This window comes from Varroa jacobsoni, unplaced genomic scaffold, assembly GCF_002532875.2.
Source record: "Varroa jacobsoni isolate VJ856 unplaced genomic scaffold, vjacob_1.0 scaffold_1105, whole genome shotgun sequence".
Classification (NCBI taxonomy): Eukaryota; Metazoa; Arthropoda; class Arachnida; order Mesostigmata; family Varroidae; genus Varroa; species Varroa jacobsoni.
In genome coordinates, this window is record NW_019214007.1 from 63481 (window position 1) to 80921 (window position 17441).

A 17441-nucleotide genomic window follows, 5' to 3' on the forward strand; every position below is an offset into this window, starting at 1 on the left:
CAAAAACAATTGGTTTGGCACAGCGGTACAACATAAGTCCACTTTTATTCTCCATCTTACCGAAAAGCCTCCCTGATCAAGTGCTAGAGTCGAGAAAATTGGTCGAAATCACCTTATGTGAAATGTCGGTCGACCACGTTCTAAACGGAACAAATTCTAGCTTGGCTCATCGCGGCAGCCACGGATATGGAACTGAGCGTAAACTTCACTAGGACAGAAGCAATGTAGTTTTAAAGGGAAGGCAGGACAGGTCGCTTCTGGCCTACCTAAACAAGTCCTTGTACTGGGAAGTACTTTTCTCCGTGAGCAGCAGGAGTTTCACTGTTCACGTCAACGAAATATAGAAAAAGGCAGAGCTGGCTCCATGAGCGATAAAATCAACCACGTCATTTGGGGAAGTCTTGCAGTAAGGTGAACTTCTCCAAAGAGCATTGGGACTGCACATAACAACTCAAAATCGCCTCATGTGTTTCTTAACCAACTTACCATTGCTATCCGAAAACCTACGTTGCCGAAGATAGACTTTAAAAGAAAAATTAATGGAGATCGATAGCGATTCCTTTGCTTCATGTGCGATAAGGAACGATGAGTGAACAGGGACGAAACAGCTAACCAGACAGCTTGTCATGTATGAGTTCCACTATAGATTTTGCAGGAAAGCAGGCTTCTTCAGGCCTAACGATACATATAGGTGCTCCAGATGTGGGCGAAGTTTTGGTAGATATCGTTGCCTCCCAGTACCATCTCTATGGAATCTGGCATATCTCTTAAATTAGTTTGACGCCTTCAATAAGACTCGTGTGACCCATTTGATGCAAACTGTTTTGGATAGCTCTCCATACTATTTCTGATATTCGGACATATTATTGACCTGAAAGCATTTCAAAGTTATAACGCCTATAATATTATGTGCGGTGTTAAAACAACCCAATGCCTTGTGTAAAGCGAAACATAAAAAGCTATTAAGACCTTTTTATTGAACAGAAAAAACAGCATAGGAAACGCTTCTCTAAAAAACCAACAAAAAAAAAAACAAACAAACCATATTTGGTTTTCTGTTATCCTATGTGATGTAAGACTATTCTATTCAATGATGTCAGACACGGCCTAAAAAGGCTTCTTTTTCTCCGATAGATTTTCGCGAACCTCAGACTGGGCGCAGAAGCTCGATCAGTGTGAATCGGTCGTCAAGCGCTGGCTTTCTGGTTGGCTAAATCACCGCTCACAGATCCGATCCGATCCCATAGAGTCGATCATCGTTGGACAACGGCGGCATTCTAATAGATGAAACCAATGACGAATTAACGAGTAAAGAGCTGATATTTAACTGCTCTGCTTTCTCGAAAAGATGCAGTGGCTGGTATTTGTGGTAGCTACGGGACGTCAAAGTTAGCTCGCTTCCTTCGCAGTGCGCATTCCGCATTAGGAGATCGAGTTTTGACGATAACAGGACATTGTTATACATTGATCAACAGGATCTATCAATCAGATGGTATTGAACTTATTGCAGTTATATAAGTGGTATAGGCCAGAGAGAGGAGATTGGAATCATGTATAAAAGAACGTTCGTTTCGAAAACGATTTCAATCATTGCATAACAATGAGGACCTGTTGACGGTCACATAAATGTAGTATAGTAGCCAATAGTAAATCGTCGACTTAATCGTATACGGATATGGAGAAAAGAATGGTACTGCTATAAAATGCCAATAATTATATGGCTGTTGGGGTAAATAAAATTATAGTCGTTTTTCCTAATCGAAAACCATATTTCGCCTGAAGAGCATCTATCTGCCTAATAGAATAAGATATGTCCAAAAATACAAACAGATTCTAGTGGATGGAATGAACAGTTTTAACATTGACTAAAGAGTTAAATGTTACTGCGAGGCTCGCGTTATCTTGCGGCACCTTTGTAAACGACAGCTTCTCGTCTATAATTACCTGCCGGCTAAACCTAGCATGGTATTTGTTTCGAGTACTTTGGCAATTTGTCGAACAGAACGAAACACGTCAGCGTTTGAGACGAGGCAAGCTTTGACTGTACAGTATCGCCCGAATAAACGATGAGTTCGCGTCACGTTTGTTACAATGTTTGTGAGTAGACCAGAGGTAGGTACACTATCGGTTTATTTGATCTGACTTGTTTCCGGGCAATAAAGGGCGTTGACTGCGGGAGAAAGGTCAAGGACGTGTATGGGATACAATAAAACTAACTGTCAACCATTTACCTATAATGGTGTATGAAATATTCGCTGAACATAATTATGGGTCTGTGACTATATTATGGCAGGGATAATTTAGTAGAAGCGATATGTCGTGCGTTTGTTTTCAGTCACTTCGAAAACGTGACGCGCTCAGTTCTCACTTTCTCCCGCTGCCGATCGTTCTGCTATTGTCTATGTAAGACGAATTCCCAACCATCTTCGTGACGGGTCCGTGATTCGGTAGATCTGCTCTAAGCTTGCTCAGCTTGACATTAACCGCACATATGACAGCCAGCTAACACCGAGCCATTGACGGGCCAATATTCTATGAAGAGGTCACAACTATACACCTCATTGCCAATTATTCTGTTATGATTATTATTGTTATTTGTTCGATAAAGGATGTCGTTTTGTCGCAGCAGTTACTTCGAAACCAGCAACAATATAGGGACAGTTCCGGAAATGTTTGCAAGTCGTCGGCCTTTATGCCACTATCCGCGATATTACTTCCCCCCTTCTATGTTATATCTGCATTTTCTATTGACGTTAAGCATAATCATTTACCTAAGCTTGTAGACCCATGTTTCTGTATGTTAGGATCGCGTAATTATGTGGGCATCTATTAGATCGTCTGTCAGCGTTAAAAGAGCTTGCGCGCAACAGAAAAATTATCTGAAAAGGAAAAATGCTTTTCATTTTTTCATTGGTCTGTTAATGGTTCCGCTCCGGTATATTATTGCGTCGCTATTTTATTTTTGCCGAAGCGAATACAGTCAGCAGCTGCTATGGTCGTTGCTGTTGTTGTTGTGTATTATGATGGCTGCTCGTGCCGTTATCGCGACACCGAATCTGTGGGGGTCGACAAACTCTGGCCCGGTCACGTACTGATAAAGGGTCGGAAGAAAAACGGGGAGGGGGTGAAAGGATAAACCCAGGTAAGAAAACTTCCACACCGACCAAATCGCTCGCTATCCGCTCTTTGCCAGCAGCGAAGGCCCTAACGACAATGGCGGCAGCGGCAGCGGCAGCGGCAGGCCAACAATTGAAGGAGCCAATCACCAGGCAATAGGCCACGCAGCCCACGAACGGATCAACATAACAGCGCCGACTGTAGCGCTAGTGTTGGTGAGGGCAATAACAAAAGCATTAGCAGTAGTAGCAATTGTCGCCCTCGCCGCCATCTTTGCCACCTCGACGGCTGACAGGGCAGTTTGCAACAATCAAGAAAACGAAAACCTATGAAAGTTTGCAAGAACTGGACTTTTTATGAACTAACATTTCCGGCTGAATGTCGTCCCTCATGATTATGTGACGGGTAGAAACGCATCGTTAATATGAGACATTTTTATTGTCCTCTTTGTCTATTTTATTTGACTTTGAAAATAGTAAAATTTCACTAATAATCACATCCACGCTCATCAGTTGATAACAGGTCTTCGATATATGTAAACGGTAACGGTCAACCTTTCGCTGAATCGAGCCCACAACTTGTTTAAAATAGTGGTGATCATTTATAGAATAAGGCTTATATGGTGATTATTAGAGGATTTATATATCAGCAATTACGTGGCCTAGCAAACATCACATGACGTAGAAGAAACGTACCGATAAGGTCAACATAGAACCTTATTACACTGCACATGTATCTTTATAATGACCCTATTATATAGAGCATTGCGCGATCAGCATCTCCCAATTCCGTACGAATTACGAGTCACGAACCTCAGGCGAACCAGAACCCTTAGGGACAAGCGGCCTGGCTATAACCCTATAGGGAAAGTTGAAAACGACTTTTGTCACTTATGGCCGCACAAAACCGCAATGAAGACAAGCGCCCCCGCAAATATTGCAATATAACCCAGTAGAAAAGTGCCCAGCTGCCGTTGGCTGTTACTAAACAGTAGCAGGTTTGTTCTCCGATGACTGAAACTTTAAAATATGGGTATTAAATCGGCATCTCTACTCTCTGAAGTAAAATACTTATTCGGTGGAGGTCATCGATTGTCGTCGTACGCCAATGGGGGCATTTTATTTTATTACCTTACAGGTCAAGTTATGATTCGACTCGTCGCACAGTAGCGAGCATCATAATCATTGCGGCCTAGTTTTCTGAGCTTATTGTTCTCCTTTCTTAACAACTAGCAGCAGGCTGCTGCCTGTCCTTGTTCAGAAGGACATCGCTCTCGCATGGACCTAATAATTCAGTGTGATCAGAGCGGCAGCTATCAATGGCGGCTGCCTTAACAACTATAACTATAGCGGGTAGAATGCGGAACAACGCGCTAATTAGCGGCCACTGTGAATGGAAGGAAGGAATGAATGAATTGAGCTACTACGATCGCGACGTCCCCGTCACGAATATTGGAACGACGTTGCCGATGACGCTGATCACGATGTTGTTGGCGACTACGGTGATGCGATGACACGAGCTTGTTTTGTGAGTATCGGACTCGGGCTGAAGTCTGTAGACCTTGCTTGTTTGGTGTCTACTGTTCGGTGCCGCTATAACATCGAACGGCTCACGTCACAGCCGCCCTTGCGATAGCTGCGGCCGTCAACATCGTGGCAGCAATAACAGTTACATTAGCAGCAGCAGTATGGCTGTGACCCTGTGTCAAACTGTTGCTCTGTCTGGCTCCCATCAGCGTTTCTTAACGTGCTGTGTCTATTCGTCTTTACGTGTGTGCGTATCTGTCTACCTGCCTGCCTTCCGAGTCGTGACGAGTTCTATTAGAAACGATCCATCACAAGTCACGACCACGATGCGGCACGAACGGCCGTTCGGTTGACGCTGTCGAGCCAATGGAGCATCAGAGCGAGAACGCAGAGGGGCGATAGAAATTGCGAAGGCCTCGTTCATTATGGAGCATCTGATAGTTGGATGGCAGGTTCTACCTATAGTCGCACAATGATGAAGCCTTTGCCGTTGCAACTATCATTGCTACTTCACTAGCGAGACCCTTTCTGCTCTGAAGACTCACACCGCATAGTGTTACTAGTGGAGTCACTCTGCAATGTTGGCGATAGCGTCAATGTTACGGGGTCGATGTTATTGAGATGAGTCTGCGCTTCTATATACAATTGGAATAATGGTAGGAGTTGTTATCAAGCGTTTGCCAAATTGCCGGTATTTACGATTACTACTGTTATTATTATCATAATATAATAAGATCATATTGGCTGTGCAGTCAATGTTAAATGGTTAGGACTTTTTTTTTTGTCAAGGCATAGCCTTCCGAGTTGTGGGGAAATGCTCTTTAGAAATGAGAACAAATGTACAATAGTGTATATTATCTACTAGATAGATTTCTCCATTACTGTCAACTTTGACTATCGCTCCTGACGGACTATAGACAATAGAAGGTATTATTGCTCTTTGACGATGCTCTGCTGCTACAAGTTTAACGTTTGTCAGGTATTGACAGCATCTGTCGATAGTGTAATCAAAAGGTACCCCATATGACCGGGCTGTGTTATATATGTCTTTGTTACCTCTATATCGTTAATGCTTCTGACATCTAACCTACGAATACATTTGACCTGCCACAATTGCACGAATTTATTTAGATAGACAAGTGACGCCGCTATCCCGTGCACTCACTTTAGCATCAACTTAAAGTTAAACTTTTAGGAAAAATAAATACACTGCACAATCGACCGCTCGTCGACGAGCCGAAAATCCGTGGCAAACGGGCGGATACGTAAATCACGAATTCTTTCTTAGCTCTTCTTCATTGATCGTCCTGTGGGTCTGTCCACTGATACGTACTCGACGTCTTCTTTCCTTTATTTGTTCGTGAGCAATTGTAATACTACTAATATGTAGTAATAATGCTGTCAACAAATGATTTCGACTGATAGTACGTCAACATTGCTCATAGGCTCCCTGTGGTTACTTGCGCGAACCAACCCACATACAAACTAAACACATTTAATGGTGATTATGAAAAATCAGATATCGATCTTTCATTGCTCCAATGTACGCCTATTGAAGTTCCTATCCTCACAGCAATCTGCTATTGTAGGATGTACCCGAAGGCTTGACTTAATCTTTAATGGCAGACTAGGTCCGGCCAGGAAAACACAAAAAGTAGCTCCTAACATATCAATAGCATCTAAATATCCAGTGACCTACAGCCTTACCTGTCAACACCCAGGTCGAAGCCTAGCTATCTTCGGGCTTTATGTGTGCATTGCATGTTTATTTGATCACACGGTTCGTTCATGACCAATTGGTTGGGAAGGGAAGCTCTATCGTGGAGCACTGCAACCAGAAACAGTAAGACGAAGCAAACTAGATTGTCTTCCTCGTGGCTATTAATCCGTTCAGCATAAAGCTAGCATGCAAAAACACTAGCAAATGATTGTGCATCGGCCAGAAAAGTTGCTTTCGATATAATACGGTCATCATTAAGTCTCGATAACGCTTTCATAGAAGAAAAAACAACGCAAGCCATTGAAATCTGGAAACCTTGTCGGCACGCACATAGTGACGAAACCGCTATATCGTATTGTTGCTTAATAGAGTTAAGGCCCGATAAACGCATAGTGAAAGAGATAGACATAGACAGATAGATAGAGAGAGAGGACACGTTGCGACATGAACTTTACGGTTAACAGGACATGCACGACTTTAGGATAGAGACATGAATATACGTGCACTTTTAGCACACAAACCGTATTGTACATACCTTGAAAGGGTTTTACTGGCCACTTTCTTTGTCGCTCCTGTCTAGAGGACAAGCGACTTGTGGGTAGACAAGAAAGGGAAAATAAATCAAAGGACACAGAGGAGCTACTGCTGCTGCCGCTACCAGCATTAGCACTTCTTATATGGAAAAAAGCTATTAGTGACAACGGATACAGACGACATTGGCCTAAAGATGAGTCCTGCTACTTGTAATTAGCCAGTTGCCAATACGATAAGAGGAACAGCGTACGTTTTGTACATTTGGGGCAATCGACACCGCTAAAGAAAGCCAAGTTGCGAACGTCACATACTGGTACGGTCGGTGTTTGAGCGTTTGGGAATGTTTCACTGTTTTTCGCACCACCGACAATCGGTGGTGGTTCTAGAATTGATGCCGTCGTCTTATTTCGGCTGAAGAATGCTTGAGGCTATCGCTAATAATAGTTGCTACGAATAGATGATCACCAATGCGCTGTACAAATGAATCACGTAAGGGGAATGTTGCATTTGAAAGCTGTAGCGGAAGCCGATAGAAGACGCGTGAGGACGGTGAGACTCTTGGAAGATGTTAAGGTTGGCAACAATGGCTACACCTTTCAAGCGACATTTAGGGGTTGCTCAGTATTAGACAACACGCACATATAGATATCTTTGAAACTGTTAACAATTCTTATTAGTACGTAACGATAACCGAGTCAGGTGCTAACCTTTTTTTATTGTCCTATTGTTTGCCGGGAAATTTCAGGATGCAGTCAGGCGGTATGTGCGTGCCGACATCACAGGCAAAGAGCCTTCACGTTGCTTTTTCAGAAGACCGTTCTGATGTCGGTGAACGAAAGAAAAAGTATCTAACAGCTAAATACGGTTCGCATCAGATGGCGCTCATCAAGAAACGACTTCACGTCGAGATGTGGATGTGCGAACAGCTGCAGGCGCTCTATTCAACGCCGGTAGGCTTTCATAGTAACAGTAGCAGCAGAAACGCTGGTATAGAATAGTTGTTTTTTTGATCTATGTTTTGACATGCGTATGTACTTAGATGCGCGTCTGTGTAGGTACTTGTGCTTACTGTATTGAAAGCTTTGCTCGTTTAGAGCTATGGAACAGTTTGATTATGCATCAGGAAAATATGGCCACTGGATTAAGGCGCAAGGAATCAAACCGCACGGCATTATTCTCGTCTTATAGATAGACAGTGTCAAGAACCTTCCCGTTATGTGACGCGCTGAAGTTTTCATTTTGTATAAACCGGTCGATAAGGTTCAAAAACCGGTGCCAACTTCAGGACGGAAGAGACGACTAGGCGTAGACCAATATATTCACACGATGGGACAAAAGTTAACTTCGTGACTCATAGTTTCTTATAAGCATAAAAAATGGTAACTCAAAAAGAAAAACGGAAGAGGAACAGAAGTTTTCGACTGTGTCCTGTAGGCAGGTTAGCCTATATTCTACGAGTCGTTCCAGAATAGGAAATTAGTCAAGGAGTTAGAGAATAGTTAATGGACAACAAAACAAGTGGTAGACTAAATAAGTCACAATGCAGTTCATGTTAATCTAAACTTTACAGCGGAGTACAGCCGGCGACGACCTTTGAACAATTTTCGCGCTATGATTACCACTGCATGTTGTGATGGCAGATGATCCATTCTGAGAACTTACTTCATGTTCAAATACGCTGTACGTTGGTAGAACTCCAGTAAGTTTAACCTCCCTAAGAAACATTCAATACAATGATTCCTTACGACCAGCTCGTTTCTCTACCACCTATTAAACGATTTTTTTCGTTTTCTCTGGCTAAAGAAGTATTCTATTTGAGCACCCTCCTTCTGATCGTAATTCCAAATGCACCCAAATATCCTAGTAGTCGTTCGACGGGCTTATTTCAAATTGGCTGGGAGAAGCCGTGTATCGCGACAATAACGAGGAGGACCAGAACAAACTGGAGAGCTCTAAAGGTTTTTCCTGTGTAAGTACACACAAAACGTGCCATTGCTAGCTGGCTCTATTGCTCTGTTTCACGACATCTCGATAGCTGACGACCTTTATTCGGCTTTCTTCAGCGACTTTTAATGAGCGAGTAGCGACGTAATAAAACACTGCCGCCTCAGTGTCCTTGCACTGATGCTGTAGGCCCGGTTCCTGAATACTTTCGGCGTATGAGTGCAGTTTTAGCCCTAGCGTTTGTAACGATTTTGCTTCGGTGGAAGGTCGCACGCAAACTCTAGAGGTCGTATGGAGTTGGCTTATCATTTTAGCCGGGGCCGTTATTAAGGAAAAAGGGGGGATAAATTTGAAGGAGATATCGTCCGAGAGCGTTAAGCACCGGTGGACTATTAAAATCCTTTGTCGCTTAGAGCCAACTGAGATGCGTGGTAATCCAACTCCGGCATGATCGTCGTACGCAACCTACGAACTGTGTAGGGCACCGAAAGTGGGTAGTAGAGTTCTTTTTCTTTCGCAATGATATCAGTCGCGACCATTCAGCCTTTTCGTCGCCGTGTGCCACGTATCGCATACAGTTTTCATTAAGGTACCTCTACAAGAGTCGTCTATGGGTTCCAAAAATACAGGGGGCCAAAAAAGCTTAATCTTTCGTGTTTATCTAAACGACCCAATTGGCAATGACTGTTATCCGCTTGAAAATAGCCCTTATCTTTTTGTAGACAAAACTTGTGACTTTTTGAGCCATATTGACACTGTTCATGAAAATCTATCCACCGCGAGAAGATAGCTAATCTTTCACTAAAAATCCACAAGCGACGCACTATTATTCGCCATGACAAGTTCGTCTCCTTCTAAAGTGAACTGACTTTCGTCTGGTACCCGGAGGATGAACGTACGCCTGTTACAACAAACAACCCGGTAAACAGTTGGCCATATTTACCAACTGTTGTCGCGTGCACGCAACGTTCGCATGTCCTTTGTGAAGTTACGCCCTTCGCAAGGACTATGGTGTCGCGTCCTGCAACGCTGCCCGGCTAGTCACCTTCTAGTGGCTGCGGTACCATTTCGACACTATTCCAACAGTTCTGGCGCCCGCGCACTTCCATCCATCATCGTAATACGTACTCAGAGATTTCCATTTACGAACTTTTTATGGTCCGGACCTGGTTGTACGGTATATGGTTCCATGCTTCCCGTACTGCACACGCCTAGTTTCCTCATCAGATGCAGTTCATTTCGTCGACAAATCGGCTAGAGCCTGACACCGCCACCGGTACCATGGTGCTGCTTCCCGCGGCAATCTGGTCCTAACAAGCCTGTTTCTTAAGGTACGTTAGCTGGTTTCCAAGCCCCGCGGCTCGGTCGCTTCCGCAGGTTTGGTCAGGTGTGAACTTTAGCTTCTAGACATTTTGTTGCCATATCACCACCCCCTATGGAACATGCTTAAAAGACCAGATGCCATACCACAACCTTTTCTATAAATATGTTCTTTTTGTACATTAAACTTTTATTGTTTTATATTGGATCGCAGTTAGTTATAAAATGTTTCGTTACTTGAGGTATTTAAGCTAAGAAGAAGAGAATCAGGATGTAACTAGATGCGTGGTCGTAATGCCTGCTCATACAAGTACAACATTAGCTGAATTTATGGCGTTACTCAGCTCAGCAAAAATACGATGTTCAATAGGTGCTTCTGCAATCAGTACCGTCTTTGACCGTCGCAAATGCTCTCGTCCCAGGCAGCCCACAGCCTTATAAAAATGCTTCAACTTCGCTCCTGAAAAATAGGTGGATTTTTCATGCCACTTCTCCCAGATTCACGGCTTACTCCGGAGAATGGCGCTGCTTTGGCCTTTGATAGTTCAGTCATTTACATGCAGTGGTATTACTATAGCGACGTCAAAAATAAGACACGGTAGAACGAGTGGCTGTAGCCAAAAAAGGGAAATGCCCAGGTCACAACATAAATGAGCGGTGCTTGGAGTATATTGGTTCGCACTTGGGTTCAATAGAGCGGCATTTCCAATCATAACTCATATCCATGTTGCCTGTGAGGCGAAAAAATTTATACCGTGATTTGAAATGCGACAGATATAAATAATGAAATGCTTTATTTTTTTGTTTAGATATCCGTAAGGCGAGCATTATTGGATTATGCTAATGCTTCACTGCTAAATTTATTTACTTGAGTGCTTCCTTTGTATACTGCTTGCCTTACTTGAAAGGTCGAATGAGAGTGGCTGATATATAAGATTAACTTACCATAACCTACAATAATTGGATTATTTTTTGAAGTGTTATTTTATTATTTATATATGATTATATACACAATATACAAAATATTGGCTACAAGAATTATACTGAATTTTTCTTTAAAAGGTTCCTTAAGGTCTTTAAAGGTTATCGAGTTTTTGTGTGGGGGACATCTTTGCAATGTAAATGAAAATCAGAAAACCAGTTAGCAAGCACTAGAGAGATATTTTTATTTTTTAAATACAAATTTACATTATTTTTTCTTGATAATATTTCATCTATCTGCAGTCACTCGAAGGTGGTCACTTTGAACATTTTGACCGTAACTACAATTTTGATAGGATTAGTCATCCTCTCCAGGATGGAGAACATAAACGGGCTAATTATTTGCACTACCCTTATCGAAAGCAATTATTAGCAGAGATTTATTACAATTTTTCAGATTAACTACATGTTAAGTTCCAACGTGAAATTTCGCTCCGTAAAGGGGCAAGTAAAGGTCGACCTTACTGTTCGTATATAGTTCACCCCCCGGTATGAGTATTTACAACAGGCACGAAGAATCACTCTAACCTAGACTAATATAATCATTCAATGCGAACGTAATTGTAAAAGACCGCTTGGAACTTTGATTGAATTAGTGGTAACTTTGATTTCCTTAAGAGGTCCTGCAACCATATGTTTCGTTGTCAACTCCTATCAAAATGATTAGTAAGGTATTTAAAGCGTGTGTTCCGGGCTTGAACTTCTTACCATACACTAGCTGATTGATATAATTATCACCATTCGTACCGTCACAGACAATCATTACAGGCTTATTTTAAGAAGGACTTTTTGAACGCTAGCGCTTTAAAGTTGGTGCAGGTTTTTTTCGAAGCTTAAGGCCAACGTAGTTAATACAGCCAGATCTGCTGGTGCGATTTCTAATATTCAATATAGCATCACCAAAATGTCAGATTAGTTTTGACCTGAGAGCAGACAAATTAATTGCCTATCTATTCTGAGTAACATCCTTCAGGAAGCCCCGGCCGGAGAAACAGCAGCAGCAGCAGTCTGTATATTGTCAGCGGCAAGAAATTACGGCATTTCTGTAGTGACAGGAAACAAGGATTTGAAAATCACAGGTCTTAGTTGAAAACATGTTAGCTGACAATCTTTTTCAGAAGACTTGTCTAGTTATTCGCTCGCCTTACACAGATAACGGAACTACCATATTTCATTATGATCTTTTGCTACTGTGCAAACCTGACATAAATAGAAGTGGATGCAGATTCATTGTACGAACTTCAGAAATGGTCGAAACTGACAAAACGTAACCAGTAAAACCTAAGAGCACTCACCTGCTGTTTACCTACCTCCACTTTAGGTCTAAACTGCTCCAGTCCGTTTTAATCGAGGTGGCAGCGTGTTCTTCCTTTTTTTTTGTTTTTATAAAAAAAACTGTGCCATCGTTCCTTCTAGTAATTCGTCGAGCAAAACAGGCGTTTACCAAGAAACAACAAATTTCTCGTTCCATCGCTCCATGGTGATGATATGCTTTCCTTTGTATTTGTGTGCTTGAATGAGCTAATATTTATATGTTTAAATGGATATACGCTGTCGGGTGTGTGTGTGTGCGTATATATATATATATAATGTGCGGGCATATCACAGTTATATGCTTGACGCCGCGCATCTCACGACGGCGCCCTGTGGCTGGCTCAGAAGTAGCGGCTGTGCACTAAATCAATTTTAAACAGCGGCCAAGCAGTGACTGGAAGCTCGATGACGATGAGAAAACGGCCATCGAAGGACCATTGAGCAGCAGCGATAACTGTTGCGGAAGAACAGAAGTGATAGGAAGAAGAAGAACAACAACAAAACGCTACTCCTAGTGTTGTTGTTGTTATCTACGATTAAGCTGTGATGGTAATTTAGCAACAATATCAAAGGCGTCAACTTCAAAATTCGGCCACTGTGTCGATTGATTCGTACCTCCCACGCAAAAGACATCAACGATGGACGCGCCGCACGGACACGTGCATAGATAGATATAACATACCCATACACAGCCCGTCAGAAAGACTACGACGCACACATTCAACAATTTTATGATAGAGTAGCAAACAACTCATAACTGCTCAAGAGCGACCGTGAATTGATACACGGGGCCGGTGTTAAATCCGATCGTAGCGAGACTTTGGCAACTTCTGCCTTCGAGCAGAGAACCAAACTGAACGATCCGGTAAAAATAGAGAAAATGGAGGAAATATACACTGACGATATCGTCGCTTTGTTTGCCACTGTTTCCCGTAGTTTACCATTACAATCAGCGTTCGGTGGACTACTAGTCCACTGGGATGGGTCATTGAGTCAGCCAGAACATGTAATAGGGGTTTGACCCAGCGCATTCATGCCCAACGCTAGCAACGATAACAGCACTACAAAATACGAACGGCAATCCATTGATATGAGGCCTCAAGCCGGCCACTGCCATTCACGTTTCTTCGTCACTACCACTCATTTTTTGTCCATCACTCGCACTTTGAGCTAGATGAACTGGATGTTGTTTATGTCTAAGGAATAGACCGCAATCAGTTCTCCTGAGATTTAACTTGATTTGTCTATTCTAACAGATGAGATCGTCGAATAGTTCCAGTTCTCCGTTCGTCGAAAATACCACTGGCTGAGGGAAGAATTAAGCGCCAACGCGGAGTTCGTTGCTTGGAGGTGTGGTTCTAGGAAAAAGATACGGAATGCTGAAATATCGTCGTCATCTTTGCTTCGTTTTGTAAAAGTTGTACTTTGTCGATTCTAGAGGTTCCCTTCTGGCTTATGCTGTTATGGTTACGGCGAAGCGTTGTTAGCGTGATGGTATTGGTGATAACAATAGTGTTGTCAGCATTACGCCAACATCTGCAGCAATAGAAGGTCTCATCAGAGGAACGAAGAATGAATGAACAGGAAGTAAAAAACTTCTGAACTTCCCTCAAAGTAGTAATGGTTTAGAACTTGATGCTATAGACGAATGCCTACCAGAGTCGCTTGCATGTCCACCGTTTGAGAGGGATGTTGGCGTCCGCTAGTTCTAGCGGGGCCAGCTTTTTTGCTAAATACTTAACGTCATTATACCGTCTAAACTCAATTTTGCACAACAATCAGTTGGAATCGAAAGGCTTGTTGTTCTTTTCCACCCTAAATATTTTTAGATGGACTGAACCTTACGAATCGCACATTCTATTATATATCTGATACGTCCCTAGTGGACATTCTTGCGATTTCGAGTCAGCGTATGGAACACGTAACAAAATATTTCTAGCTATTGCTAGTCAGCCTTAGTGCGTGGAAGGCAGGGAGAACCAACACAGTGATGGCCGGAATAAATAGAAGTAAGCAACAAAAACAGGAGAAGAAAGACTAAATAATGAAAAAGAGTCTTGCACTCTTTGACGGGAAATCATTCTACTCTTCGTATTCGAAAACACACACAGACCCGCCGCAGATACGTATGATCTCATCGCTTCTTATTTCAGTCCCTTCCTTGCAGTTGGTTTTTTGCCTAGATATATATATATATATATACGTTGGTGTATTCACGCTTGAACATATTGCACACTTTAATATTGGCAAAGTTATTAAAGTCTGTAAAGTTCCATGCATAAAGCTTAATTTTACTCAAATTATTCATACTCGTATATATTGTGATTCAGTATACGTTTGACGGACGAGTCATTAAAGTCGCGCAATGCAATAGTTCTATTTACCATAGGACATATGACGGCAAATGAAATAGTTTTAATTGTCAAAGCATAGGCAGTAAGCATACGGTATCCATATATAGGCAATCTTGCATATAAACCTAACTTATTTAAAATTATAAAATTTGGACCGTTACAATTCTCTGTGGTAGCTTCTGGAAAAACCTTGTGGTAATTCTATAACACAATAGACGTTCGGAGACTATAGAAATTTCGCGGGAGATAGGACGTTGAATTTGACTGCTTAAAAGTTTTAAAATGTATTAACATATATATGTCTATCTCCGCTAGCCAAACACGATTGCCTAAATAAACCCTACTACTAAAAAGTTAAAGGCATCGAAGTACACTTAGGCGCCGCGGGAGATGAATCTATGCTTGCGCACACTATAGACGTTCTTTAAGTTACGTCAGGCCATGGTCTGGATTCTATGCGATAACCATTCACCAACCGTAAAGCTCAATAAATCCGACGATCCATATAGATATCTGGAACGAATGCCCTATTTTGCTGTCTCAAACAGATTAGAATACACCTGTTTCGTATCGCTCAATTTGCTCCTGTCCGTCCGACAGCTCCAGCCCTCAGTCGTGTCTATCTGTGTTTGCCGCAGTAGAACAGCTATGACATGCACATAAACACTCATAAAGATACACAGCCTGGTCTCACGTAGTCATATATATATAAAGTTTTACTCTTACAGATGTGCAGATGGTACTAGAGAAAAGGCTGTTCTGGCAAGAACACCGACAACAATAATGGCGGATGAAGCCGGACTCTCTTTACCGCCTTCCTGAGTTGGATTAGCCCCGTTACCGCGGGATTAATGAGGGTCACTTATCTGCAGCCGTTGTTAAATAACGCTTGCACCCTTGCGCCGCCATGATTATCATTCGAGTAGTAATAACAGTACTCTCTCTAACAGTGAGTGAGGACTATTGGAAGCGGTTAAAATTTTGCTGGCCAACATTGACGTTTCTTCCCACGCGCGCGCACCGCCATCTGCCGCTTGCTTCGTTCATATCAGTGATGATGATCGTCACAGCAGTTGCAATTCTGATGGAAGTGTTGGCACAATAGTCCCATTGGAAAGCAACGGCTGCCGAAACGGCTGCAGATAACAGTCGAAAGTGGCCCGTCCCCTCTTTTTTTTTGCCAAATAAAGCGAATTCGTGCGCGAAAAAGTGGGCGAGAGAGGGCGTGAAACGACAAAGAAAAGGAACAAGAGCTGGTTCACTTAGCGTATTGCGATAGATAAGTAGATACATAAAGGCGGAAAGCTTTAGCATTCGCGTAGAATGTAAATGTTGACGGCGTCGAGCTCAACCCACATATTGGCAGCATTCGTTGACAACGGCAGCGACGACGACACTACATATTATAGAGCTTGGTGATGGTAATGCTGCTTCTCGTGCTTAGGGAGGCTTATGCAGATTCTGGCTTCGATGGTGGAGACGCACAAAGTCGAAGCATTGTTCTTTTTGTCCATCGCGTATCAAGACACGCATAGATATACAGAAATATAGTTTGCTTAACTGTACGTGTACCAAATGTAGTACGAGTAAAATGGCCGTCAAACAAATATAGCAGCAGCAATACCAGATTTGAGATAGTTGTCAGGCCCTTGATCAACCACCCATGAGAGCTAATAATTGATTGCTGGTTGTGCAATCTGTATCTCACTGATTTCCTGTCTCCTCACACGCTACGCTTTTATATTTGATACATATATTAGTGTCATGCGTTTAGATTAGTCTTGTTAATTAGCTCTTGCTTTGTGTATAGTATTATAGCGATGACGTACCTACGTACGAAGGTGTATCATATCTCTATGCATATGTCTACGTATGTCTATTTGTGTGTGTGCACGTACGTAACGTAGCAGTTTCTTAGATTTTGTTTACGGTTATCTTCCATTTGCCTATAGTGCTGCTACTATCCCAAAATCGCTCGTCCGTACTACTACAGGCCGCCGCTTGATGTCGCTTTTCAGTAGGCAGCAGTGGCGCCACTGAAGTTGCCTCTAACGCTAGCGCCGCCGCTGCCTGCGAAAGCAAGCTGCACATCACTGTATTTTTTATGCGAAACTGAGATGAGCGCCATTGAACGGATGGAATACAGTCGCGAAGGGACGCGCTACGCCTTTGTATTTCACTTCCGTCGGTACCTCTAGTCCTTCTCAATGCCTCTCGCCGAGCATGCCTCATTTTAGCCTGTTGTTCGTTCGTTTGATTTCTTACGGGAACTCCCGAACATCTCGCCCTTTCCTGATGCTCTTCACAAACTGCCTTTTTCGTCGAGCTATAACTAGTACTGTCGGATTTTTTAAGGAGAATATATTATTTGAGGTAATGATTATATTGACGCAGCACAACGTCTAGGAATGTGCGTAGACATGAGTTCTGCATGTACAACCTTATAACTACATGCGCGAATAGGGATAGAAGGAAGGTTCAGCTTGACGTAAGACAGTGCGTTTTTTTCCTGAGCGGAGTCGGCGGCTGCGTAAAGATTATAAGTCGTATGTGAGGCGTGCCTCCTAGAAGTCGGAGGCCTGCAAGTGGCTTTCAGCTTGCCTTCAGGGGACTCGATTTCTTGAAATCGAA

At 42.7% G+C, this 17441-nt stretch overlaps 1 protein-coding gene across 3 annotated transcripts in view; it reads left to right on the forward strand.

The window, feature by feature from the left end:
• The window catches only part of LOC111266650 (protein phosphatase 1 regulatory subunit 14C), a 68436-nt gene that overhangs the window by 47489 nt on the left and 3506 nt on the right, over positions 1-17441 (forward strand). For all 3 annotated transcript variants that reach the window (XR_002684199.2, XR_002684198.2, XM_022844314.1), the window contains one exon: positions 7643-7847. Coding sequence is in view for 1 of the 3 variants with exons in the window: in XM_022844314.1 (XP_022700049.1) it covers positions 7643-7847 (205 nt within the window). In the remaining 2 variants the exon portion in view is untranslated. The remainder of the gene's footprint in view (positions 1-7642; positions 7848-17441) is intronic.